Source organism: Sprattus sprattus, assembly GCF_963457725.1.
Source record: "Sprattus sprattus genome assembly, chromosome: 14".
Lineage (NCBI taxonomy): Eukaryota > Metazoa > Chordata > Actinopteri > Clupeiformes > Clupeidae > Sprattus > Sprattus sprattus.
In genome coordinates this window covers 28,760,059-28,786,925 of record NC_137912.1, presented here as the reverse complement: position 1 = coordinate 28,786,925, position 26,867 = coordinate 28,760,059, and the positions used below count along the sequence as shown (strand labels likewise).

At 41.1% G+C, this 26,867-nt stretch overlaps 1 protein-coding gene across 1 annotated transcript; it reads left to right on the top strand.

Moving 5' to 3' along the window:
* Positions 1-4,596: 4,596 nt before the first annotated feature.
* Positions 4,597-24,632, top strand: st8sia1 (ST8 alpha-N-acetyl-neuraminide alpha-2,8-sialyltransferase 1; the record flags this gene model as incomplete). Its single annotated transcript, XM_080851648.1, has 5 exons — positions 4,597-4,778; positions 10,238-10,382; positions 12,345-12,454; positions 15,219-15,311; positions 23,007-24,632. 5 exons carry the CDS (start codon positions 4,597-4,599, stop codon positions 23,476-23,478), a joined length of 1,002 nt encoding a protein of 333 aa, XP_080707774.1. The 3' UTR covers positions 23,479-24,632.
* Between the last annotated feature and the right edge of the window lie 2,235 nt (positions 24,633-26,867).

Below are 26,867 nucleotides of genomic sequence, written 5' to 3'. Positions count from 1 at the left end.
GCAGAACATTACCACTTCGATGAAATGTTGTCAAAACATCTTAGGAAAGATGAGTTAAAAGACGAAGTAAGACAGAAGTTGGTTGAGATGTCCATAATAGCGGTAGAATCTCCTCCTTTAAATCCGACAGCAACGTTTACCCCACCACGCTCAGAGTCAGGGATTCCTTCGCAGAGAGAGGCATTACGTTTTGCGGAGCAAATGCAGCTTTTAAAAATGCAGAATGAAATGCAAATCGAACAGAAGCGCGTTGATGCGGATATTCAGCTCAAACGGGTTGAAGTTGAAAAGAAGCTAGACGCGGCTGAGAGAGAAAAGGAGCGGGTATTCGAAATCGAAAAGATTAGGTTAATAGCTGAAGGAAAATTGCGGGGAAATGGAGATGCCTCTGGGTCATCGGGAGGGGGTGGCGCAGAAAGCCTATCCAGTATGATCAAGTTTCTGCCTAGGTTCAATGATCGTGACCCGGACATTTTCTTTTCCCTGTTTGAAGGAATTGCCGATGAGCGGGGGTGGAATGACTCTGAGCGCACCCTGCTCATACAAACCATAGACATGTATAGATAGACGCCGCCTCCACTTCTTCAGCCCGTTGCCTCGGCGAAACGCGTCGCCGCCATTTTGGAAAAGGAGCTCTCTGCCATCAGAGGTCTGTCAGATTCCTTGCCACCGGAGAGTCTTTCAGGAGTCTGGCTTTTGCTTTACAGGCTGGGACGAAAAACAGTGGCAGACTCTGTTTACATGACCTGTAGGGCAGTTGTTAATCGCATGATGGAGACCCAAATGCTGAAACCAACGGAGGAATCATGGACATCTATTGCAGAGCGCTTTTGGAGAAGATGGCAGTTTCCAAATTGCATTTGAGCCATCGACAGGAAGCACATTCAAATTCAAGCACCCAAAAAAATCATGCAGCCAGCTTTTTAATTATAAAAAAAACATTTTCAATAATCTTGTTGGCCCTGGTGGATGCGGACTCAAAATTTATAATCATTCAAGTTGGCGATGTTGGCCGTGCAAGTGATGGTGGGGTGTTTGCTCATTCAGCACTGGGGAGGGGAATGAGTGAAAAGACTTTGAATGTGCCAGAAGACACCCCCCTGCCTGGTTATGGTCAGCAAGGTGATGTGCCATATATGATGGTAGGGGATGCTGCGTTTCCCTTGAAGCGGTACCTGATGCGACCCTACCCTGGCAGCAACCTGTCAAGGCAAAACAGTCACTTTAACTACAGGCTGTCAAAAGCTCATATGACGGTGGAGTGTGCCTTTGGCATTCTTGCAGCCAGATGGAGTTTTTTACAAGAATATCCATGCTGCCGTGTCATAAAGACATGGTAGTCATGGCAGCATGTGTGCTACATAATTATCTGATCAAGCCTAAGGACAGAGATATGGTAGAGGCCGGTCAAAGGGATGGAGAAGATGGTCTGCGAAGTGTCAGACATATGGGTGGTAACAGAGGACCCAGGGAAGCCCTTCCGACTCGGGAGTTCCTCTGTAATTTATTTGACTCCCCAGAAGGAGCTGTAAATAGTGCACATAATGTGTAAATCATTTTGTAAATAATTTAGTTTAATAGGTTTGGATTACATGATGATCATTGTATATATATCTTTTTGTAAATATATATTGATATTTTGTAAATAGATATTGATTATCAATCTCTCAATCTCTCTGTCTGTGTAACGGAGTTGAATAATCCGTTTGTATATACAGTCATGGACAAAAATATTGGCACCCCTGCACTTCTGTCAGATAATGCACCACTACTCCCAGAAAATTGTTGCAATTTCAAATGCTTTTGTATTTACATGGAAAAACACAAAAATCTGAGAAATAATGTCAAATCTGACTTTATTTTACACAAAACTCCAAAAATTGACTGGACACAATTATTGGCACCCTCAACTTAATAATGGGTAGAACACCCTTAAAAATAAAGAAATACAAATATCTGAAATCAATTGCTTCCGGTAACCATGAATGAGGGGTCTTACACCTCTCTACTGAAATTTTGGACCACTCTTCTTTTGCCAACTGCTCCAGGTCTCTCACATTTGAAAGGTGCCTTCTCCCAACTACTGATTTGAGATCATGCCACAGTTGTGCCATGGGATTAAGATCTGGACTCATCTAGGACACTTCAGAACTCTCCAGTGCTTTGTCTTAACCATTTCTGGGTGCTTTATGAAGAGTGCTATGGGTCATTCTCCTGCTGGAAGACCCATGTCCTCTGACGGAGACCCAGCTTTCTGACACTGGGCCCTACATTGCGCCCAAAAATGATTTGGTACTCCTCAGATTTTCTGATGCCATGCACTCAGTCAAGGCATTGGGTTCCAGAAGCAGCAAAGCAACCCCAAAACATCGGTCCAGCTCCACCATATTTGCCTGTAGGGACCGTGTTCTTTTCTTTGAAGGCCTCATTTCATTGTCTGTAAACTGCTTTACCAAAAAGCTCTACTTTGGTCTCATCTGTCCACAGGACGTTCTCTCAGAATTATTTTGGCTTCCCCAGGAAAGACAACCACGCACTCACCTGTCATTACTGAAGCCGGACATATCAGAAGTGGTGGTCAAGCCTCAGCTACAACAGAAGAAGGCTCATGACAAGCGGGCAAAGCCTCTCCGGATGTTTAATCTGGGAGAGAGGGTGTTAGTTCGAGATTTCAGACATCCTAAGAAACTGTGGATTCCAGGGGAAATTCTGCAACGAAAAGGACCTCTGACCTATGTAGTGCAAATAGGTCAACGCCAAGGCAAGGTGCATGTGGATCACCTTTGTGCATCTAAAGCTTCAACACGTCCAAGCAGAATGGATGACAGCGATTCCCTGGACTACACAGCAAGCTCTGAGGACCAAGCAGAAAGCACGGAGCAAGAAGATGCAGCTGCTGATGCATCTCTGGAAGCTCAACCTGAGCGTCGCTATCCTGAAAGACAGCGAACAGCACCAGAAAGACTGAATCTCTAAATGTTCTTGTAGAGATAATTACTTATTAAGTCAGTATTTATGTTCAGACTGCTTACTGCTATATTCCTGAAGTTTAGGGTATGTTACTGTTAATTGAACCCTGCATATGTAGTTTAAGGAATGACTAATGCAATCAAGTATGTAGTCTGGTTATCTAGGTTTTAATCTAGGAGGGAGGAGTGTAGTGGTTTATATGTTCTACGGTAAGGTTGGCCATAGTATAAAGCTAATTACGGTATCTGTATGAGCCACTCCACTAACTGTATACCGGCATTCGAGTTCCAAGTAAATGGCAAATAGACGTACCTTCTTTCTGTCTCCGTGTCTACCCTCTTTCACCAACAAATACTACATGGGTAAACTCCAGTCTGGCTTTTTTATGTCTCTGTGTCAGCAGTGGGGACCTCCTGGATCTCCTACCATAGCATCTCATTTCATTTAAAGGGCGACGGATAGTGCAAACACCACAGCAACAACTACTGTGTGAAGATGAACAGAATAAACTAACAGTGCACAATGAACACCAGGAGCTGAGAGCATTATTCATCAAGACTTTTCCTTACCACTTTGCTGACTGTTGCAGGATGTGGATAACGTAAGTCTTATTTGACTTTACAGTCCTCTATCCTCCCTCACACTCCGTGTGATCTCCTTTCAAATATTCCCTCTTCACTCTCTCTTTATTTCACTGTCCATGGGCACATACTAATGTGCTAATTTGGAAAAGGTAGATTTAAATATGTGTTCTCACAAAGCAAACCTTAATTGCCTTCTGAGGGTACAGCACTTAGCCTAAATTTTGTTTGGTTAGTGGAACATAATTCCTAGTGCCACATCACTGATCAGAACAGCCTGACGGTGTTACAGTCATTGCTTTTGATTGTGCTAAATATAGGGTGTTTTTCTTGTTATGTCAGTTTTTGTAGTCTGATGTGACAGCGAAGTGTCCCGTTATGTAAGATATTTTCTGTCCATGTACTACTCGTCCAGCAGGGGTCAGCATACTACTGCAATGTAGATGTAGACACTAGACAGCAGGGCTGACAAAAATGAAACGGCGCTTTGTTTCCATAGAACAGGGTTATTTAGTTCGCTGCTAAAACGCCATTCGACTACATGATCTGAGTTTTTAGCAACAGAGATTTGTGTAATTGAGAAATGTCGCCAGAGACTGGCTGCCGTGCAGAAGCATTGATATCCACCAATATGATGCGTCATAGCTAGGGGCAGAGATTTTTGGGATTGCAAACTCGTCGAGAGAAAGCGTTGGGTACCAAGGAGATGCTAAAGAATCCTAGGATGACAGACGAGGCAGAGTACCCGGGATTCTGTCTAAATGGCCGACATCAGGATTCACGAGAGGCTCTTAATGAATAGGACAATCGTGCCGTTATCTCAAAACAATAGCTTATGGCAAAACGACGCTTAGAGAAGATACCCTGGTAGGCCTATGCATATGCAACGGTATCGGTTAGGCTACAGGATGGATATAGGAAGGCACCTTAAACACTGGTAGTGTGTTTTCTGTTTTACGATAGTGGTGGAACGTATGCGTTGGATTGACGGCCTTTCGCCTCTCGCCTGAACATATCTGTGTGTTTGGCTGTATGAGAAGACGCAATGATGTTTATGAAATGCCATAGAAGCAAACTGTCGGTGTGGGCCGCTCTGTGTGTTTTGGTATTGTGCTGGTTTTACATTTTCCCCGTCTATAGACTTCCAAGCGATAAAGACATAGTGGAAGAGGTCCTAGGACAGGGGGAAGTGTGGACTAAAAATCAGACGGGGATTGATATGTACAGGTAGGCCCACTTCACTTTAAATTTGAGCAATTCAATTTATGTTTCTACATGACCAATTAAATTATTAGGGTAAGTATGTTAGCCTAAGTAATATGCCATTGATAAAGCCTATTTTACGCCACATGCTGGTCTACTGTGACGCTTGGCACAATTTTGGCAGGCTAGCTGATGGTCCATCACGTGAAATTAAATTAAATTCATATTTGGTATCGATGGGTACAATAGGCTACATTAAAAACGCAATGGTGCCTTAGTCGCCCATCATAAAAGCACTAAATAGGTTCAGTGATGTCTTACTAGCCAATTTGTATAGGCAATAAAGGATAAATAAATGCACTAATGAGAATTAATATTAACCTCCAAATACATGGAGTAACCGCTAGATGTAGCGCGGTCATGCTATTAAGACGGTCTATTGTTAGCCTACTAATCTCATTCATGTTGGGATAGACGTATTAGAACGTTGAACGAGCAGTGCGATGTAGTTAAATCGATTGAGTTAGAGCGCAAAGCAGCAAATGTGTGTTTAACCTATAGGTCTATGTGATACTTTTCTGAACATGGGTCATGGAAGCCACGCATGTGGATGTTTTGTTAAAATGAAACACTACAGTTGTGTCAGTACCCACATGGCAAAAGGCCAGGGGCGTTTCTAGGATTCTAAGAAAGGGGGGGCTTAGCCCCAAAGGGAGTTGGATGTTTGCGCGCGCAGCGCGCAACATTTTTTGGGGGGCACATTTAGGGCCGCATATATCCATTGTTTCAGACAGTTCATAGAATCAGAAGAATTGTAATTTTGCTCTTCAGTTTTGCTTGCATTTAGTATGTGATGACACAAGAGACAGAATTTCAGGGTCACAGTGAAATTTGAAAACACAAATAAGAACTTTTCTCAAATAAAGAGAGAGAAATAATTGACCTGCTTGTAAAGGAAAGACGGATAAACTAGCTTTCATATCTGCTCCCAAATCCTAATTCTTAAAGGGAAAGTGTCAACTTTTGAGTTGTTTACTTGTTTTATTATTAGCAGAAGGGAATATGATTTGACCAACATTTACATCTTTGTCCGTGTAGTTTTAACATACCAGTGATATTTTTATTTATCTCATTTGGACACTATGGGTGGAGAATGGACCTGACACTGTCAACTTTTGAGTTGTTTGCTTGTTTTATTTTGGGCAGAAGGGAATCAGATTTTCAGTGTCAAATCTACCATTCAATGGGGGGGGGGGGGGGGGGGGGACAAAAACAAGTAAAACAAGGATTCACTAGCATTAACTGATTTTATTACACGGCTCTTCTTAATGCTGTAGAATGCTCCATTCACTTGAATGGGGCTTCCCAACGTTCTGCGGTCAACTATTTTCCGATAACTGACCGTTGCTATGCAGTTAATGACCGCTGTCAAGGAAAGTGGCCTTTTTGCCTCTGATTCACATCTTTCGTAGCACTCCGCAAGTAGTACGGTAACTTATCAAGGGAGTTTCAGCGGACGGTTGAGCAGCTGTGTTCTAAAGAATGTTCAACTGTCTTTGAAGTTCAACGTCTTTGGCGAACTATTTCTCTGCTTTTTAACACTACGTATAGTAACAAAAACAAATACATTGTAAAAAGACACACTGTGTTAAGTAATTGTTTTAGTTTTAGCCGTATAATAAGCGGGATAATGTATAGAACGCCGGTCATTGTCGGGAAAATAAGCCCCTTCACGGTGAATCAACACCCCTCCGCTTTGCGTCGGGGTGCTGTTCGCCCTGTCGGGGCTTATTTTCCCGACAATGACCTGCGTTCTATACATTATCCCTTACATAAACAACAACATTCTATAGGGACTGATATGAATGTTTCGAAATACTAAAGAGATATATTACGTAATGCAAAGAATGGAGAGGTGTCGATAGTTATTTATTGTATTTCGAATTTCTTCGTTCACACTCACTGGGACAGTTTCTAACAAAATAGCTAGCTAGCTAGCTACAATATTCCATATACCACAATATTCTCTTTAATTTACCTCAGGTAAACCTTAATTTAAGCAGTTAACAATCGTTAACAACTACAGATAGCCACATTCTGTAACTACCTTTACTTACCATTTCACTCCATGCATCATTTACTTTGAGCTAAACTCCTTGGCTATAATCTTGGATGTTGTTGAAGAGACCTTAAGTTACTTGGCAGAGTGAGAAAACCAGCGCAGCAGCCTCCGCGAGATCCCAAATATTGTTAATGATATGCTATTGGATTGTAATTTTAAGGGGGAGAAAACCTACAAACCAGAACGCACGCAAGAACATATGTAGCATTTGAGAGTTATAAAAAAGGTGTCCATGTGAGAAACAATCGTTTAATTTAATGTCCAAAAAAAAAAAAATTATGTTTTTTTTTTTTTTTTTTTTTTGTTTTAAGCCAATAATGCCAAATCATTTTGGGGGGGCTGAAGAACATTTTAGGGGGGCTTCAGCCCCCCTAAAACAGGCCTAACGACGCCCCTGCAAAAGGCCAAAGTGTTAAAATGACAAAGTCGTTTTTCACCTCGAGAGCCTTATAGTAGGCTAGCCTACCATGAATATATGGCTTATCGCTAAAAAAAGGCTATGCCAAGGATATGATATAGAAATGATGGGAATTGCTAATAAAGTCTATCCTAAAACCTTGGAATCTCTTATAAAATGTATTTTTTTTAATTATTGTACAATTGTGTACAATATCACTCAATTTCGTAATTGCAAGAAAGTGCAACAAACGTTTGATATATAAGTATATTTGATATATTTATAAGTGACAAACTTCTCAGTAACCATGCTTGTGATGGCCCACTTTGAGTTATATATGGGCAGAGTCATATAATTCCCATAGATCCTGCACATGCTCATTGTCAGCTAGCACATGCGAGCAAGTACAATAATGCCCTTGCGGGCCATTCTGGGTTCACTGAGGGTACCGACATGAGGCCTAGTGTACAGTACAGAGATTTCACAAGGGCCCATTGTGGTTTTGCCCTTGATACGCTTCCAGCAAAGGCCCTAAAGTGTGGGCCCAATGAGGGGAGTTCTCAGGGAACCCCTTGGACTTTATGCCCACATAGTAAGTTGGAGAGACAAAGGTACTTTTTATTGGTGTACCTGATTGGTGAAAAATCACCCAAGTTAGTTCAGGACTCCGGAGCTGCATGAAAGTACATTTATTAGACAAACAAACAACAACAATTGCAATTGGGCTCCCCTTCCAGCCGAGGCTGACAGTGAAGCCCTGATAAACTCTTCGCACAAAGTTTATATAGTCAGAAGTTTAGCTTTGAGCAGGGATGATCACGTGGTGGATTTCTCACGTCCGAGGCTCCCTGTCTTGCAAGGATGGCAGTTTTGCACAAGGTCGGAAGAAGCACAGTTCCTTTCTTATCTCCTCTGGTCTAAACATGCTCTTGTTCATATGCAGACTTAGTGGCACCTAATATTCTAGTTACACACACAGAGAGAAAAGCCATGCTCCTGCTTTCATAAGCACATAATTCACAGGAATATATTCATACAAGTCACTTGATTATTATATTCTTAAGTCATTAACAGTGTTTGGAAATAATCTCTATCAGTACCTTTTGTTCTAATTTTGTTCTTATCGTCATTAAAGCTCCTGTATTATAAGTGTGATCTGAGCCACTTATTAACTGTACCTGAAAAACCAAGGAATATGTACTAGTTACATGATTAACAGTGTCAAAGGCTGCACTGAGGTCCAATTTAAGTAGGGTTGATGTTTTGCCTGTATCGGTATTGAGGAGTATATCATTTCAAACCTTTATGACAGCTGTTTTAGTGCTGTGATTAGCACGGAAACCTGACTGAAAGTGATCGAAAATAGGCACTTGACATTTCAAAGATGGTAAGTTGATTAAATGTCCTTTTCAATGACTTTGACAACAAATAAGATGTTTAATATAGGCCGGTAGTTGCTCAATATGGAAACATCTAGGTTCCTGTTGTCAAGTAGGGGCTTTATAACAGCGTTTTTTTGTCTTAGGAAATGTGCCAGACAGCAATGTGAAATTTTAAATATTAAGCACATCTGCTACTAAGAAGTGAAAAAACAATATGAAAAACTTGGTAGGCAGCCTATATTAGCATGTGTAGGAGTTGAGATTCTGTACTGTTTTTTCAAGTCATCAAGTTCAGTTCCCTTCTGTTTGTTGCTGGCAATTCCAGTTGCTGAGTTCCAGTCAGTAGGAACTGCCTGTTTCACCTCTACCATATAAACGAAAGGTTTGGGAAAAGGCATAATTAATAAAGGTTTGGGAAAAGGCATAATTAATAAAGGTGTGGGAAAGGGCATAATTAATAAAGGGTGTGGGAAAGGCATAATTAATAAAGGTGTGGGAAGGCATAATTAATAAAGGTGTGGGAAAGGCATAATTAATTAATTATCAGCTTTGCAGGTGTGTTACAAGTGTTTTCCAGCCTGAACAGGGCAATACAGAAATAAAGAACGAATGCCATGTGTTGTCCAGTGAATTAGCTATTTGGTAAGATGAATGACCTGAGGTGAGGCCTTTCAGCCTCATAGAAAATCAAAGAATATGATTAGAAAGAAACAAATGTCAAGTATGAAATGTTCCTTTTATTTTTATTTTATATCTCTATAACGCATACATGTGGGCCTTGTGCAGTTTTTTTTTCTATGAGGAGTGGGGATACCCAAAGGCAGACTCTGCACGCAACAAAACTACAAATGAATTTGATCTATGACTCTCACGAGCAATGCTCATGGAACTTGTCCTTCTACTGTCACCAGCCAATTGGGCACTGCTGTGTACCCTGCAACCCTAAAGCTTACGACTAATATCTCCATATGTACAATACCAAACAAAATGCTAAATGCCAGCATTACTAAACATATCTTCTCCCTTTCTCTCTCTCTCCTTTCATATCATATTGCTTATGCCTATAATAACACTGATAAAATAGCCAATATTGCGTACTGTTAAATCTACCACCCAAAGGTATCTTCCTATCTGTTTCTGAAACTGATGTCTACTAAGCGCCTAGAGGAAATTGTATTGTGAGTCTAGAGAGCAATGGTCATGGAACTTGGCCTGTGAGTTTAGAGAGCAATGCGCATGGAACTTGGCCTGTGAGTCTAGAGAGCAATGCTCATGGAACCTGGCCTGTGAGCCTAGAGAGCAATGCTCATGGAACTCTGTTTTTGTTTCCACATTGAAGCCTGTGTGGTTCCATGATGGATAGTGCCTAGATGGAAGGTTAGGCTAAAAACAGATTGCTTGAAGGTCTCATTTCCATTTTCTGACTGTTTCAGATGTGGCTTCCTTTATATATTTTATGGACTGTCAAAACCTAATAGAATTCTACCATTTTAGCGTCTCTACTTTAAAGTTTTCTCATTATCATTATCAAAAATGATTAATATGCTATGACAAATACATAAACCGTCTTTCTTTTATACAGGAAGCTTATCACAGAATGCTGTGAGCCGAGGGAGATGTTTGCACTTACAAAGGATAATTCCCCAATTGGCAAGGTCCTGTGGTATGATGGTGAACTGTACCACTCTCGTACAGTCAACAATGACACCTACCCACTCTTTGTAAAGGTATATATCACTTTCATATATCATGCAATCACTCTCACACTGCTTCAAGTGGTATACTATTTGTTCTGGATTTTAAGATCTGCAGACATGCATTGGCCAATTAACTGGCCAACTGGTTCTTGGCCAGTCAGGTTGCCATTAGTTCTTCTTATATGAATGATGTACTTGATTTATGCCAACACCCTATATTTGTATCTTTATACAGCACATACCCTTATTAGCTTCTCACTTGTACAGCCGAAGGAGGCAATTGTCTAAAAATATATCTTTATATACAGGATATGTACATTTAAAGGATTATGTACAGTATATGTAGGAACATCCAGGGGATGACTGTTGTGAACAAAGTTTGGAGGGAAAAGGTTCCAGCCCTGCACTAAATAAGCTCAAACAAATACTAAAAGTAGCATTAATCTGTACGCTGTGAGGACATAGCAGGTATGCAGTGATGGGACTCCAGTGATTCACCCAGGTCCGTCCTATGTCTATTCTTCCGCCACCTGTACCAGTGGCTAAAAAACAAGCATTGTGGTGGAGGGTTTCAGGAAGTCTTCCCTCTGGATCCAGACTCCAGATTGCTTCCATCACAGCGGCCACCTACCACCTGGCTGCTGACACCCCTGGAGACAATACCTCCATAGAGGAAAATCTTGCTGCCGTGGATTATCTGCTGCCACCACTGAAGAACCTCCTAGCACGGAAGATGCCAGCCCACTTTCGCCACTGCTCCACCTACTGCAATGGTTCATCGTAGGAGGAAAGTTGATCTTGCAAAGGTCCTGACCCCAGATGAATGCCTCAGACATCTAGCCATTCATACCCATGACGGAGGCTACTAGGCAACCTGGAGGCAACCTGTGCATCGGGAAAAGTAGGGGGTGCCTTAAGGACACTTTGTGGTGAGGAGGAGTTGGGTTAGAACTAGCAACCTTCTGATTGCGAAACAACTACTTGCTAACTTCTAACTTCTACCTCCTAAACCACTAACCACTGGCATCATGGCCTCAAATATAAAAAAAATCACTTGTTCTGTGAAAGTTGTGCCTTCTGATTGGCACCAAATCAAAATGCAATCCAGCAACAGGAAAATACAAGCTTTTTATTATATTTGCCTCGCAGTGCTTTCCTTATTATGTGTTGTGCATGCAATACAAGTAATAGCCTGGGTGCCATCCGTTTGTACGTGTTCCACTGTTCCAAACGTTTGTTCAGCGAGAAGGCAGCAATCAGTGGAACGCGTACAAACGGATGGCACCCAGGCTATACAAGTAGGACTCTGTACACTATATATTTTGTGTGGTAGAGTGCCTTTCACATGTGGTGGATGGCATGAAGTCAGATGTCTTCCTGCCCTCCCTCCCTCCCTCCCTCTCTCTCTTCTGTTTTCCTAGTGCCTCCCACAGTCTTTCTCAGGGCTTTGTTCTGTATAATCAGCCTCTTTGGCTAGGGATGGGAGATTGAGACAAATGATGAAAGGGTCGGGGGGGGGGGGGGGTGGTTGAAGGGATGGTATTCATGGTGAATAATGAGGACAGTTGTGCCTGCTGGATCACTTGCTAAAGCACTGTCCTGCCTAGCCCAGACACATGTCAAATCACATGATGTGTATGTTTTCAAGAGTATCTGCATGTTGGGAGAGAAGATTTGGTCTTAATGTATATGTGAGTGTTCAGTTTAGTTGTAGCACCTGAAATGGAGGCAGACCAAGCTTTAGGTTCTATCTGTTTCAAGGGACAGATTGCCACAACAAGCAGTTACATTCATTTCCATTTTCATTTACATTCACAGGCCACACAATAGTATTCAGTATTCAGAGAACGTTTAATGATATATTTATAGTGTATAATCTCTAAGCATTTAATCCCAAATCTGGCAATGTCTGTAATCTGAATCTGTGTGTGTATCGGTTTGTAATTTAATTAACTTATGAAATAATATTGGTAATTGCTTTTGTGTTGCTAGGAGACACCACTGAAACTGCCCCTTAAAAGGTGTGCTGTGGTAGGGAATGGAGGGGTCCTGAAGAACAGTGGCTGTGGTAGAGCCATCGACCAGGCAGACTTTGTCATGCGGTAAAATGGGCAGTCTACTACTTATACTGTCTGTTTAACTTTTCTTAAATGTGTATACTTATACAATTGTATGCAACGGACACACCAAGTGAAAATAAATAAATACAAGTTTGAATCTTTAAATATTAGAATGTCTTCAAATGTTGATGTTAGCCCATGTGAAGTGATTTATAAAAATGTACAGTAATTACAAATAATCTTCATCTGGATTTGTAATTTATGCATGTACTACGAAAACCCAAGAGCACATGTAGCCAAAAAATTAGAGCTACTAAATTTCAAAAAAATACAGGGTGGTACATGAAAAACCTTTTCTTACGGGTTCCATATGAACTCGCTCTATATTTCAAACATGAGACCCATTGTCCCTTAGCCTGGATACCAGCCTGAACTCCGCCCACAAAATTTTTGGTCTGGAGATTCAGTCTGGAGTCGAGTTAGTTGGGAGGGTTTAAACGGCCCCGAAAAGTGATCTGACCATTCAAATTGTAAGGGCGGGCTTTATACGTTGATGGACAGATTTAGATAGAATACCGGTATACATCGAACAAAGATGGCGCCGTCTCGGAAGCTTAGTGGGACATATTTTATATGATTTAAGCTATCTACACGACTTTTATATGTCTACATTGACTCGGTTAGTTGTGTATACGCAAAACGAGTGTTGCCCAGGATTATGGGTCTTAACTGAAGCACTCTAGAGCATTATTGATAGGTTATGCTAACGCGTAGAAAAAAAGAACATTCAAACGAATGGTAGCTTCTAGCCTTGAGTGCTAATTAAGTAACGTCTCAACAGATATGACAGCGCATTCATTTTGAAAGAGGAACAGAGAAACGCGATCAAGGCATTTGTCGATTGAAAAGATGTTTTTGCCGTCCTTCCTACGGGATCAGGTAAAAGTTTAATCTATCAGATGGAAATACTACGTTGCTCTGATTGGTTCTAGGTATCCAATTCAGCGAAGAGGAATTTTCTTTCCTGGTTCGTTGAAACACGCCCCATAATCACAGCCCAATAGTCCGGTCTCAGACTCATATTCTGACTAGAATTATGAGTATGACATCGTCAGGCTAATTGTCCCTAGTATGTGGTGAAAGTCTGGGGAAAATCTCTTTTTTTAATTTTGAAAAACACTAACACCCAGCAAATATTTAAGCAATAAGCCCCAAGAGGCCGTGGACTCGCGGGGCTTATTGCTTTTCTAAAACTGTTACTACAAATATTTGATATGGTTTCATAAATAAAGACAATTCAATTTAAGAAACAATTGTTTAATGACGATTTATTTAGGAACTATAATTTTTAGTGGCGGAAGAATGACGGTTTACGTCATTCTTCCGCCACTAAAAAATATAGTTCCTAAATAAATCGTTGCCACGCAACCCTTGAAGCAACGCAACAGCCAGATGTAACACTGGGTATGAAATGCGCTATATGAATGCCTTGCCATTCGCTGCGCAGTAATATGGAATGTTATCAGGTCAAATTGTAAGGTAATGCTGGATTTTACAACGGCTTTTAGCCAATCACAATCAAGGATTTGAACAATCAATTTTAGAATGAAATGTTACCAACTTGTAAGTGGAGACTCAAAGACATACATTACGTAGTTTGTTTTCCAAAACTCAAATGGAGAGGTTTCATCCCATGTGAGGAAAGGAAGGGGAAATGGTAAGAGAGAAGAGATATTTTTGTAATATTAAACATTTGAGAGGTCAGGTCAAGTGGTCAAATTCTTCAAAGGGGAAGAATTCTTTTGATATGGTGTCATGTTTCTGCTTTGAGATGTTGGAAGCAGGGATGGAAATTAATTTACCAGCCACTCATATTTTTCACCAGCCACCATTTCGTAACCGCACCTTTGTGTATAACTAACTTTTCTATAACGTTTGTCTTGCTCAAAAAACTAAACAAACTGCTACACATTTTCCCAAAAAAAGGATTAAATTAATATTCATTAATTAATGTATTACATTTTTTAATTGTCTCTCCCTCACACCACACACTTCACACAGAACACTTCAAATAGAACAGAAACACAACTTTAACCATCAGGGACTGAGCCCAGATCTTTGAAAATCATACTTCTAAATAGACGTTCTACACATTTGTCTTGCATGCGAGAGCTACACATTACAAGAGTTGGAGGGGAAAGAAAGGGTTTGGATTTGATTTACCATGTAGTCTACCTCCAAATAATGTTTCCAAGCATCTTTTCTTGTTGAGTCTAAAAGGTTCTCAATCGAGTTTCAATGTGCTTAAATTTCTCTCTCTCTCATACGCACACAAAATGCATGCATGCTAAGTAGTGTGAAGTACATCTGTTGCTTGAATAAAACACATGCTTGTGGTTAATACATAGGTTTATGTATAAAACTAGACTTGCATTTCGTGAAAGGAAATACCAGTGCATGCAAAGTGACAGTTAAACATTCTAAATACTGTACATATGAAGTAGAAGATCAGGACATTTAAGGCCTACATACAGTAGAGGGGCAAAAGAGAATGAAGGCAAAAATGTTAACGGCCATTTGGAATCCCAATTTGATGTAGTTTTCTAAACAGTTCCACCCCTTATGGTAATAGAACTACAGTACACCCCTTATGGTAATGGAAGCCACACAGGACTGCATTCTGGATGATTAAGAGATCGTATTAACCATTCTATGCCTACTATTTATGTGAAATTTCATTTTTATATGTTTGCAAATCTTACATTGATTATTTTACTTATAGTCTCTCTGTAATATATTTCCCTAGATGTAATCTGCCTCCGCTTACCAAAGAGTATACAGCAGATGTTGGTACGAAAACTCATCTTGTGACGGCAAATCCCAGCATCATTGAGAAAAGGTAAAAGATTCTGCGCTGTTATGGTGTGCATGTTTATGGAATAAACACTGAAGCTGCATAGGCTCCCATAGAGGTCGATCAGACGTTTCCCACTCTCCCACGGTGAAACATATAAAGGTGCACAGGCACAACAGATAAGACAAGACATTTCCTAAAACTAAGTAAACATAGATATTCATAAATACGTAATACAATCTTAAACGTCAACAAGTGCTAAAAGTGCAGAGTCCTGAGTGATTTTTTGGGGGGAGGGCGAGGGGTTGGGGGTTCCTGACAGCTTGATGTATGAAGCCATTTCTGAGACTGGTGGTGCGGCAACGGAGGCTCCTATACCTTCTTCCAGAGGGTAGGAGGCTGAACAGACTGTGTGCGGGGTGGCTGGTGTCACTCGCAATCGAGGTAGCTTTCAGGATGAGGCGGGACGGCAAATGTGTTGCAAGGAAGGGAGTGGGGCACCAATGATCTTACCAGCTGTGTTCACTATGCGTTGCAGTGCTTTCTTGCTGTGTTCAGTGCAGCTACTGCCCCACACAGTGATGCAGCTGGACAGGATGCTTTCAATGGTGCCCTGGTAGAAAGTGTTCAGGATGGGAATGGGAGCTTTTGCTCTCTTGAGCTTGCGGAGGAAGTAGAGGCACCGCTGGGCTTTATTGGCCAGTGATCCAGAGTTGGTTGCCAAGGAGAGGTCCTCACTGATGTGCACCCCCAGGAATTTGGTGCCGCTCACTCGCTCCACAGCAGCGCCATCGATGGTCAGTGGTGGGTGTTCAATGTGGCTTTTCCTGAAGTCAACCACAATCTCCTTTGTCTTGATGACATTCAACAAGAGGTTGTTGTCTCTGCACCACGTGGTCAAAAGGTTAACCTCCTTCCTATAGTGGGTCTTGTCGTTCTTGGTGATGAGACCCACCAGAGTTGTATCATCCGCAAACTTCAACATGTGATTGTTACTGTAGGTTGGTGTGCAGTCATGAGTCAGCAGGGGACTGAGCACACAGCCTTGAGGGGCCTCTGTGCTGAGTGTGATGCTGCTCGAGGTGTTGTTGCCGACTCGTACTGTTTGTGGCCTCTCACTGAGGATGAACAGAATCCAATTGCAAAGGGAGGTGTTGAGCCCCAGCTGGTCCAGTTTACAGATGAGTGGATGTGGAATTATTGTATTAAAAGCTGAACTAAAGTCTATGAAAAGCATTCTCACATGTGAGTCTGCTTTTTCTAGGTGGGTGAGGGCTGGGTGGAGAGCAGAGCAGATTGCGTCCTCTGTGGAACGTTTGGCCTGGTATGCAAACTGAAAGGGGTCCAGGGTGGGGGGGGGGGGGGTTGTGGACTCGATGTGAGACATGACTAGCCGTTCAAAGCACTTCATAATGATGCAGGTAAGGCCAAAGCCGCGATCAGGCACAATTCGCGTGGGCGAGAGTCGCCACTTCGCTTCACGCGAATTAGGCACAATACGCTTCACGCGAATCAGGCACAATTCGAGTGGGCGAGAGTCGCCACTTCGCTTCACGCGAATCAGGCACACGGTCAAGCAATGTCATTTATTACGTTCTACAAATCCAACTTACATTACCACTGCACACTCACAACCTTACAGATAATGTATTGTACTAGCATTTGTATTCAAAGTTTACACTTTAATCTACCAAAGTATTTACCGTTTTACAATACAACATCCAACACTGGCGCTCACATGTGACATCACTCACACCTTACAGATAATGTATTGTACTAGCATTTGTATTCAAAGTTTACACTTTAATCTACCAAAGTATTTACCGTTTTACAATACAACATCCAACACTGGCGCTCACATGTGACATCACACAGGAGGTTGGCCAAGTACTGAGACAACGGAATCTAACCAGCATAGTGGTAATATAAAAATAAATAGATGGGGTATATACAGTATGATATGACAGTACAAGATATATGGGGTATGAGCAGTAGTAACATTGCCAGCAATAGTTGGTCATTAGTGCAGATATGATACAAGTAGCCTACAGGTGAAGGTAGCAATAAAAGTTATGAATGAGGTAAGAGACATGATAATATATAAGTACAATGAATATGAGGTTAGAGTCATGATATGATATAAGTACAATGCAACGGAATCTAACCAGAAGAGCCATAGCAGAAGAGTGTAGAGTATTCTGCATATGTATAGTGGTAATATAAAAATAAATAGATGGGATATATACAGTATGCTATGACAGTACAAGATATATGGGGTATGAGCAGTACTAACATTGGCAGCAATAGTTGGTCATTAGTGCAGATATGATACAGGTACAGGTGAAGGTAGCAATATAAGTTATGAATGAGGTAAGAGACATGATAAGATAAAAGTACAATGAATATGAGGTAAGAGACATGATAAGATATAAGTACAATTAATTTGAGGTAAGAGTCATGATATGATATAAGTACAATGCAACGGAATCTAACCAGAAGAACCATAGCAGAAGAGTGCAGAGTATTCTGCATATGTATAGTGGTAATGTAAAAATAAATAGATGGGATATATACAGTATGATATGACAGTACAAGATATATGGGGTATGAGCAGTACTAACATTGGCAGCAATAGTTGGTCATTAGTGCAGATATGATACAGGTACAGGTGAAGGTAGCAATAGAAGTTATGAATGAGGTAAGAGACATGATAATATATAAGTACAATGAATATGAGGTAAGAGGTATGATAATATATAAGTACAATGAATATGAGGTAAGAGGCATGATATATATATACAATGAATATGAGGTAGGAGGCATGATATGATATAAATACAATTAATAGGGACAACAATTTTAAATAAGTAGATATGAATACACTATAAAATGTTAAGTGGCTGAACAAAAAAAATAACAAAATACCAATTCAACCCCCACAAGGTAGTTTACACAGCACCAGGTTAGAACCATCAAGGCGGCTCCTGGCCTTTTGTCTAGGTTGACGGGCCATCAGACCTGGTTTTTGTGTCTTGGAACCAGAGCCATTAGACTTGATTGTTGGTTTTTGAAGTAAATTACATTAAATTACATTGCTTGACCGTGTAGCTATTTGTCTCTGTTTTGTTACCGGCTTTCAACCACGAGAATGAGTAAGATCTTTAATAAGGGTCTCAATAACGTTTATAGGCTACGTGTAGCTATTTGTTTTGTCTTTGTGAGAATGAGTAAGATCTTTAATAAGAGTCTCAACAACGTATATGTCTCATATGCGACCGTCTCTGTGCAATTCAGATTGCGTCCTAAGTGAAGCGCGCTTCATTCGCAAAGTGGTTTATAGTAGGCCAAGATCTTTAAGAGTCTCAACAACGTATGTGTCTCATATGCGACCGTCTCTGTGCAATTCAGATTGCGTCCTAGGTGAAGCGCGCTTCATTCACAAAGTGGCGAGTCTCGCCCACTCGAATTGTGCCTGATTCGCGTGAGGCGAATTGTGCCTGATTCGCGTGAAGCGAAGTGGCGACTCTCGCCCACGCGAATTGTGCCTGATTGCGTCCCGGACCTTAGCTCAATGATGGGGGTCAGTGCCACAGGGCGATAGTCATTGAAGCAGGATGGAGCCGGTTTCTTTGGCACAGGTATGATGATGGAGGTCTTGAAATGTAATGGAACAGCAGCTTGACTCAGAGAAGTGTTAAATATATCCGTGAAGATATCCTTAAGCTCCTCCGCGCAGTCCCTCAATACACGGCCTGGAATGTTGTCTGGGCCTGTTGCTTTACGAGGGTTGATAGTGGAGAGTGCCCTCTTCTTTACACTTTCGGCAGACAGGCAAAGAGCCTGGTCGTGAGGGGGGGGGGGGGGCGTTTTTTGTGGGCTTGTGTTATTTGTTGCTTCAAACCGCGCAAAGAAGCTGTTGAGATCGTTGAGCAGAGAGATGTTGTCGTCGCAGGTCTGTGATGCAGGCTTATAATCCGTTATGGTCTGGATGCCCTGCCACAGGCTGCACGTGTCTCTGCCGTCCTTGAAGTGGCTGGTTATCTTTTTTGAGTAGTCCTGTTTTGCTCTTCTGATGCCACGGGACAGACTGGCCCTCGCTGTTCTCAGGCCAATTCTATCCCCGGCTCTGAAGGCTTTGTCTCTGGCCCTCAGCAGCCGATGGACAGGTCCTGTCAGTCATGGCTTCTTGTAAGCCCTAGTGATGATGGTCTTTGTGTGGGTCACATCATCAGTGCATTTACGGATGTAGGAGAAAACAGTGTCTGTAAGCTCCTCATTGTCTCTATGTGGTTGTTGTGGGTAGCTGCTTGCTTGAACATGCCCCAGTCTGTTGTCGCTAAACAGTCCTGAAGAACACACCTTGATCCATCCGGCCACACTGTAATCTCTTTCCGAACCGATTTTTCTACTTTAACTCTGGGCCTATATGCTGGCATTAGCATAACATTGAGGTGGTCAGAAAGTCCGATGTGGGGGAGGAGGAGAGCCTTGTATGCTCCTTTGTATGAGGTATAGACCAATTCCAAGGTGTTTTTCTCCCTTGTTGGGAAATTGACATGCTAATGAAATTTTGGTAGGACAGTCTTAAGATCAGCATGATTAAAATCTCCAGCGACGATAGTAAATCCATCTGGGTGTGCTGTCTGTTGTTCGCTGATGGCTTGATAAAGTTCACAAAGTGCATCATTCCTGTCGCCGCTGCTGGAGGTTGAAGGGATATATAACGACTAGCAAAACCGCAGTAAATTATCTCGGCAGATAGAAAGGATGGCACTTCATGATCATAAACTCCGCCAGTGGTGAACAGTGTCTGCATACTATCACAGCGTCCTGGCACCACGCGTCACATATGTAAACACAAACTCCTCCACCTCGTGGTTGACATCCGTTAAGGTGGGCTCTGTCCGCTCGATAGCATGTAAGCTGCTCAAGATGTACAATGGAGTCGGGGATGTTGTCATTAAGCCATGTTTCAGTGAAAACAAGCACACAGCAGTTACTCACTGTCCGATTCGCTGATCTCAGCAGTCGTATATGGTCTATTTTGTTGTCCAAGGAGCGTACGTTAGCCATGATGATGGATGGTATGGCTGGGCGAGTTGGGCTAGCCGCTGGCCTAGCTCGGATACGTCCGCGCTTTCCCCTCTTCTGCCTCCTTGCACACCGTTTCCGACTTCTCTTTATCGGAGCTGTAGTCACAGTCAGGTCCGGTGTAATCATGGACTGGCGAAGTAATCCGAGCTCCTTTATGTTTATCTCTGTTGAAGTATCCAACACCTTGTAAATGTTGCTCTTGCAGATTTTTAGCAGAGCCTGTTGACTGTACTTGTAACCCGACGCTATTTCCATGGTAACGTTCATAACAATAATAATTTAACTTTTCTAATTACACTAAATATGTTGTAAATCTTGCTCTTGCAGATGTCTAGACTCTAGAAGAGCCTGTTGACTGCACATATAATCCGACGGAGACAGACGAGACGAACACGACAAACTTTCGAACAAACACTTATTAAATAAACAAAAACACTGTATTTTCAGAAGCGTGAGTGGTCGCTACGTCTAGACGCGCCGCCGTATTTGGTTCATACTTCATAATTGATCTTTTATAATCAGAATTGACCGATCACCAGGGCTCCGCCCCCTAGTTATTGTTGCTACGTCCGACACAATTCCCGGAACTCTCAACCTAAAAGAGTACAAGCGCTATAGCTGTCAGTGTGAGTCATGATTTTTGGAGTAATACCTCCGCAATATCCTCCTGATCAAGGCAAAAGGGACTGCAATATGCAGTGGAAGAATATATCCAAAATATTAAGATTAACAACAAAGGGGAACACAACAATAATCGAAGCAAATAATCGAAGCAAAAGCAAACAGGTCTCAATGAAAATTTGAAACCCCCACGACCTCTTCATTAATTGCAACAAACACAACATTGTAGACTAGTCATGTTCTTTCACCACTGGGTAAGATCTGTATATACTATTTCAAGCTAGCTAATAACCTACAAAGATTCTGTATTATTATAATGTATTCACTCTCGGGCGGTATCTAACTAGCTAGGGTGGTGGCAATCTAGAGAACAGTACAGCAACGTACAGCAACGTAGCAGTTTGGAGCAAGACAGCTGCTATGCTTATGCATACCTTGGGATATCCAGGGGTAGGTTGCCCATTCTCAAAATGCTACAAAGATTTAAATAAAAAAAGTTAATAATGGCCTTTTGGTACGTTTTGTTCAACATTGATGCAGTATGTTAAGCTCCTGGCAACTAGCTGGCGTTTGCTATGGCTCGCTACGATAGCTCATCGTGCAATTTTACAGGCAGTAACAATAGCATTTTTACGGTAACATTAACAATTTGATTTAAACATTAACACATTTGTTGGACAAACAAGTTGTGTAGTTCCGATGGTAATAATACTAGTTGCCATGAACCATAACTGTTTGGGGATGTTCTCTCAACTAGATAGTTAGCCATCATACCTAGCGATAGCTAAATGGCAGCAAGCAGCTTATTTTACTTTGGAACAGACATATGTGTATTTTGAGATATATTGAGTTGGGCGTGGGTTGACCACACTGTTTAATCCACAGCTGGCGCCTGTGTTTTGGGCTTTGGGGAAGCGGAAAAAACCAAAGTGTCCCTCTAATCTCTTATGTCATACCTACAAGTCCCGTAGGCACACTGTTTAACCATGCTGCTCAGACCTCAAAGTTGTCGGACTCTCTTCTCTTAGTAGCGGTTGCTAAGGTATGATTGGACAAGGGCCGTTCTAGGGAGGAGATTCGCGATCGGTCAATTATGATTCTTGTTTTAAATGACTCATTGGGTGACCTTTAGGTCTACATATCAACACACAATTGCGCTATTTTACCACTAGGGGCACACTGTGATAATCAAAGAAAGGCATTATTGCTTATAATGCTTGATGTGTTTAGCTGAGAATGATGATTACTCTGTTGTCATGTCCATATAATTACTGAGGATACCTTTTGTGTTTTGAGAAACTACAATTATTCATGGATCTTGGTTTGAGTGCCACACATCATGCAGTGATGGTCTCAAAGAAGTTTTGTTCAATTCAATGTACTATATATTGTTCTTTTATATCTATATACATTTGGACAAAAGGTGCTTAATACTTACACTATAAACCTATATTATATTGGTTGCTAGTGGTACTGTTAAACAGTTTTTTTTAAGAGAATTAAGAACTAGAAATGTAGAACAATTTAGAGCTCAATTACAGTATACCTATACTACAATTATAAATTAAATATAAATCAATGTTAAATGTCATCAATATTACTATACTGTCGTTTTTCATGATGATTTCAAATGATTTGAAGAGGACTAATATTTCAATCTCAACCAAAATGAGGATTCAGATGGAAAATCACCATTCTATCAATGTTGTTTTGCTATCTGGGTTATTTCATATAAGGACACATGGAGCTAGGAACCAGGAAACTTTGTCAGTGATGGCATTCGTTAGTGTAGGTAATAGGCTACACTGAATATATAGATATAAATGATGCATTGCAGGAAGAGCACAATTATAGTGATTTCCAAATCTGACCCCTCAGTCTCCTCCCAGATTCCTGCTACATAACCATTTATAGTCATAAAATGGAACTTGGTGTGGAACCGTAACAAACCTCTATATTCCACATGCTACATAAAATGATGCCCTGTGAGGTGTATTTCTGACGATGCCTACTCCCTCTTCACAGGTATCAGAACCTCCTGTGGTCACGCAGAACATTTGTGGAAAGCATGAAGGCGTACGGTTCCAGCTACGTCTACATGTCTGCTTTCTCCATGAAGCCAGGAACTGAACCATCTCTGAGAGCCTATCATACTCTGGCTGACGCCTTTTCAAACCAAACAGTGCTCTTTGCCAACCCAGACTTCCTGAAGAGTGTGGGGAAGTTCTGGAAGAGACGTGGTGTGCATGCCAAGCGTCTTTCCACAGGGCTGTTTCTGGTGAGCTTGGCACTAGGTTTGTGTGATGAAGTGATGGTCTACGGCTTCTGGCCATTCGCTGAGGACCTAAACCAGCAGCCTGTTAGCCACCATTATTATGACAATATCCTTCCCTACTCTGGCTTCCATGCTATGCCTGAAGAGTTCCTACAGCTCTGGAACCTGCACAAGACTGGCACCTTGCGTTTGCACATAGGTCACTGCGCTGAAATGGACTGAGAACCGCTATCAGAACCAGCCTTCTCATTAGCTCTCCTTTCCAATCGCTTCGTCTGCAACCTCAAAAAAATAGTGCCCTTTTCATGGCGCTCAACCCCACACTCAAACAGACATTCAAAAAATCTGATTCACCATCACCTGAAGGACAAATGCACTCTGCCTCTTCCGATAACGTCTCTAATGACTCCATCTCCTTCTGCTGCTTTATGGAATGAATGAGGTGGTGACATCCTGTCCCACTACTGCTGCAGTCCACTAGCAGAAACAGGGCCATATTTAGGAGAGAGCCAGAACTTTTAAGTTAGACATTACATTAAGGGATGTACCTTGTCAAATAAAATACCCAGGGCTGTCACTTTTAATTACATTAGTAAGTGAGATCTAAGTGAGAAGTGAGAGATTACCCACACATGTATAATGATAGCTATATAGTTCAGGTATTTAGCAGACACTTTTGTCCAAAGCGACTTCCAAAACATTAGATAAAACACAGGAAACCCAAATACAAGAAAATGAACTTGTTGAATGAACATGTTGTCATGCTGTTCAAAAATGTGAGTTTTTAAATGTTTTTTGAATGTACCAAGGTTGTCGCTGGAATAGGTCATTCCACCACCGAGGCACCACGAACAGAGAGAGTCTTAACTGCAAAGACAGAAGACGCTCATCAGAGGAGCCAAGGGGTCAAGAGGGGGAATAGAGCTGAATCATAGCATTTAAATAGGTTTGGGCCAAACCAGTGGCTGTATAGGCGAGAGTGGCGAGATAATTAAATGTAATTCTAGCAGCTACAGGGGGTATAAATGCACAGTGGACCTGAAATGCATTGAAAAATTGAAAGCATGCAAGGTTAAGTCAACAGGTTTATCTTCAAAGACCAAATGTCTTTTGCATGTCTGTGTACTTTAAGCCTCCTCATCCCAGCCGCATTGAGGATTTCATCGTTTTATACGTCTCTCTACACAGACTCAGGCAGTGCTGGATTGCAAACCGTTCAAATGCAGAGGGTAAACACAGAATAGCATGTAATATCAATCAGTATTTCTTATGTTGGTACAACTTAAGTGTTGGTATAACTTAAAGTTTTGGTACAACTTAAAGTATTGGTACAACTTAAGTGTTGGTACAACTTAAAGTATTGGTACAACTTAAGTGTTGGCACAACTTAAAGTATTGGTACAACTTAAGTGTTGGTACAACTTAAAGTGTTGGTACAACTTAAAGTATTGGGACAATTTAAGTGTTGGTATAACTTAAAGTGTTGGTACAACTTAAAGTATTGGTACAATTTAAGTGTTGGTACAACTTAAAATGTTGGTACAACTTAAAGTATTGGTACAACTTAAAATATGTCACATCATGCAAGAGTACATACATTACAGGATCTTTTATTTCAGTTCATGAGAGATGACGCTTGCAGTTATACATATTTTTTGTGGATTAATGGATTCATAATTAAATTGATCGTATATGAAAGGATATAAATGAATAAATCAAGTAACATAGGAATGTTTGGCTAGAATAAAATAATGCTGTAAAGTCAGAAAATAGTATAAAAGTATTGATATGAAACTATCAAAAGATAAAAACCAAACAGGAAACAAAAATGTGAAATCCTGGAATGTGAATACAGGGTCAAATTGATCCACAGAACGCTTGCTTCTAAAAATGTGCTTTCTGCTCAGGGTTGCCAGGTCTGTGTGACAAAACCAGCCCAATTGCCAATCAAAACCAGCCCAAAACCAGCCCAATGGCCAATACAACCAGCCCAAAAACCAGCCCAATATTGTTCCTTCAAAAAATTTTGCGCGCTTCGCGCGCACAGACTGTGTTAACGTCACAGCTAGATAGATAGTAGTATATCAGCTATCAGCTATGACAGCTAGATAGATAGTAGATATCTATTTTTTTTACCGGTGGGTCTGGGAGTCTCGTGGCAGACTGAGAGCATGGTGCTTGTGTGTATGTGCGCGTGTCCCACGTCGCGTCACATGCCCCATGTGTGTACGTGCTGATCTGGTAGGATTTGGGTATAAATAAATCATTTGATTTAAAATATGGATTTGTATTCATATAATTTGCATGCAAAATAGGTCTTCGCGAACCATCGGACAGAGAATTTAACCCGCGGCAACACTTCAAAAGAAGCCCAATTCCGCGGTAAAACCGCGTACCTGGCAACACTGTTTCTGCTGCCTCTTAAAAGTGTTGATGTTTGGTGCCTTGTGGATGTCTTGAGGTATTGAGTTCCATAGTTGTGGTCCATACAATTTGGATGGGCTCATTTTCATTATATAATTTATAGCATAGTATATAATAAGCGATATTTGCTTTGTGCATGGAGAGAATGACTAACTTTTTAAATGGTTCTTAGGTGAAAGAGGGCAGTTCTACTGATATTTTTAAAATAGGACAAAAATTGGAATTAGGCACGATTCTTAAGGTTTATAGTTGTTTTAAGGTTTTCTATGATTGGATGTTTCTTTGTCTGTTTTATCCGCAAGCAGGACTGTATTGTCTTCATTTGATATATGGAAGTTGTTCAGCCAATGATGCTAGAGATGCAGATATTACATAATGATCATGCCATGTACTGCATAGCAACTGAACTGTGAGCATAAGGTAAAGACACAAAACCGATTTCATTTTAATATTAATTGTAAAAATACACTGTATTAACAAAATGTAATAAAATGACAAAATTGTACAATAAATTCAATTGCATTAATGTGGACATACACCTGACTGATGGATGTTTTAAAAAGGTATTTGATTTCACAGTCAAAGGGACCGTGCTATAGGCCAATAACTCTGAGACAACATCAACACATTGACGTTTCATTCGCACTAGCTTTTACCACCTTATCCATATAGATGTTAACAGCTCTCTTTCACAGTCAAAGGGACCGTGCTATAGGCCAATAACTCTGAGACAACATCAACACATTGACGTTTCATTCGCACTAGCTTTTACTACCTTATCCATATAGATGTTAACAGCTCTCTCTTTTAATCAAAAGAAGTGTAAATTGCGATATCGATTCAAATCTTTTATTAAAAAAATGGTGGTTAACACGTTTGTTGAACACATCTTTCAAAGTGTTTATAAAAGCCAACAGTGCTGAATGTATTCGTGCGAGCCCCAAGGCATCATTGAAGCTCAGGTAGTGGTTCAAATGGAGAGATTCTCTGATGGCCCCTAGTCAAATGCTATAGCGTTTGTTCCAGTGCATGTTAACCGCTCATCTAAAATACATGCTTTTCTATACATCTCGGAAACTGTCTTCCTGCTGTTATGTGCTTTCAAAATGCATAATGAAATGGTGTTTCTAAGTGTTGCTTCCATTGCAAGTTTTGTCCAAATAAAAGAATGTGTTTGGAAAAGAAGT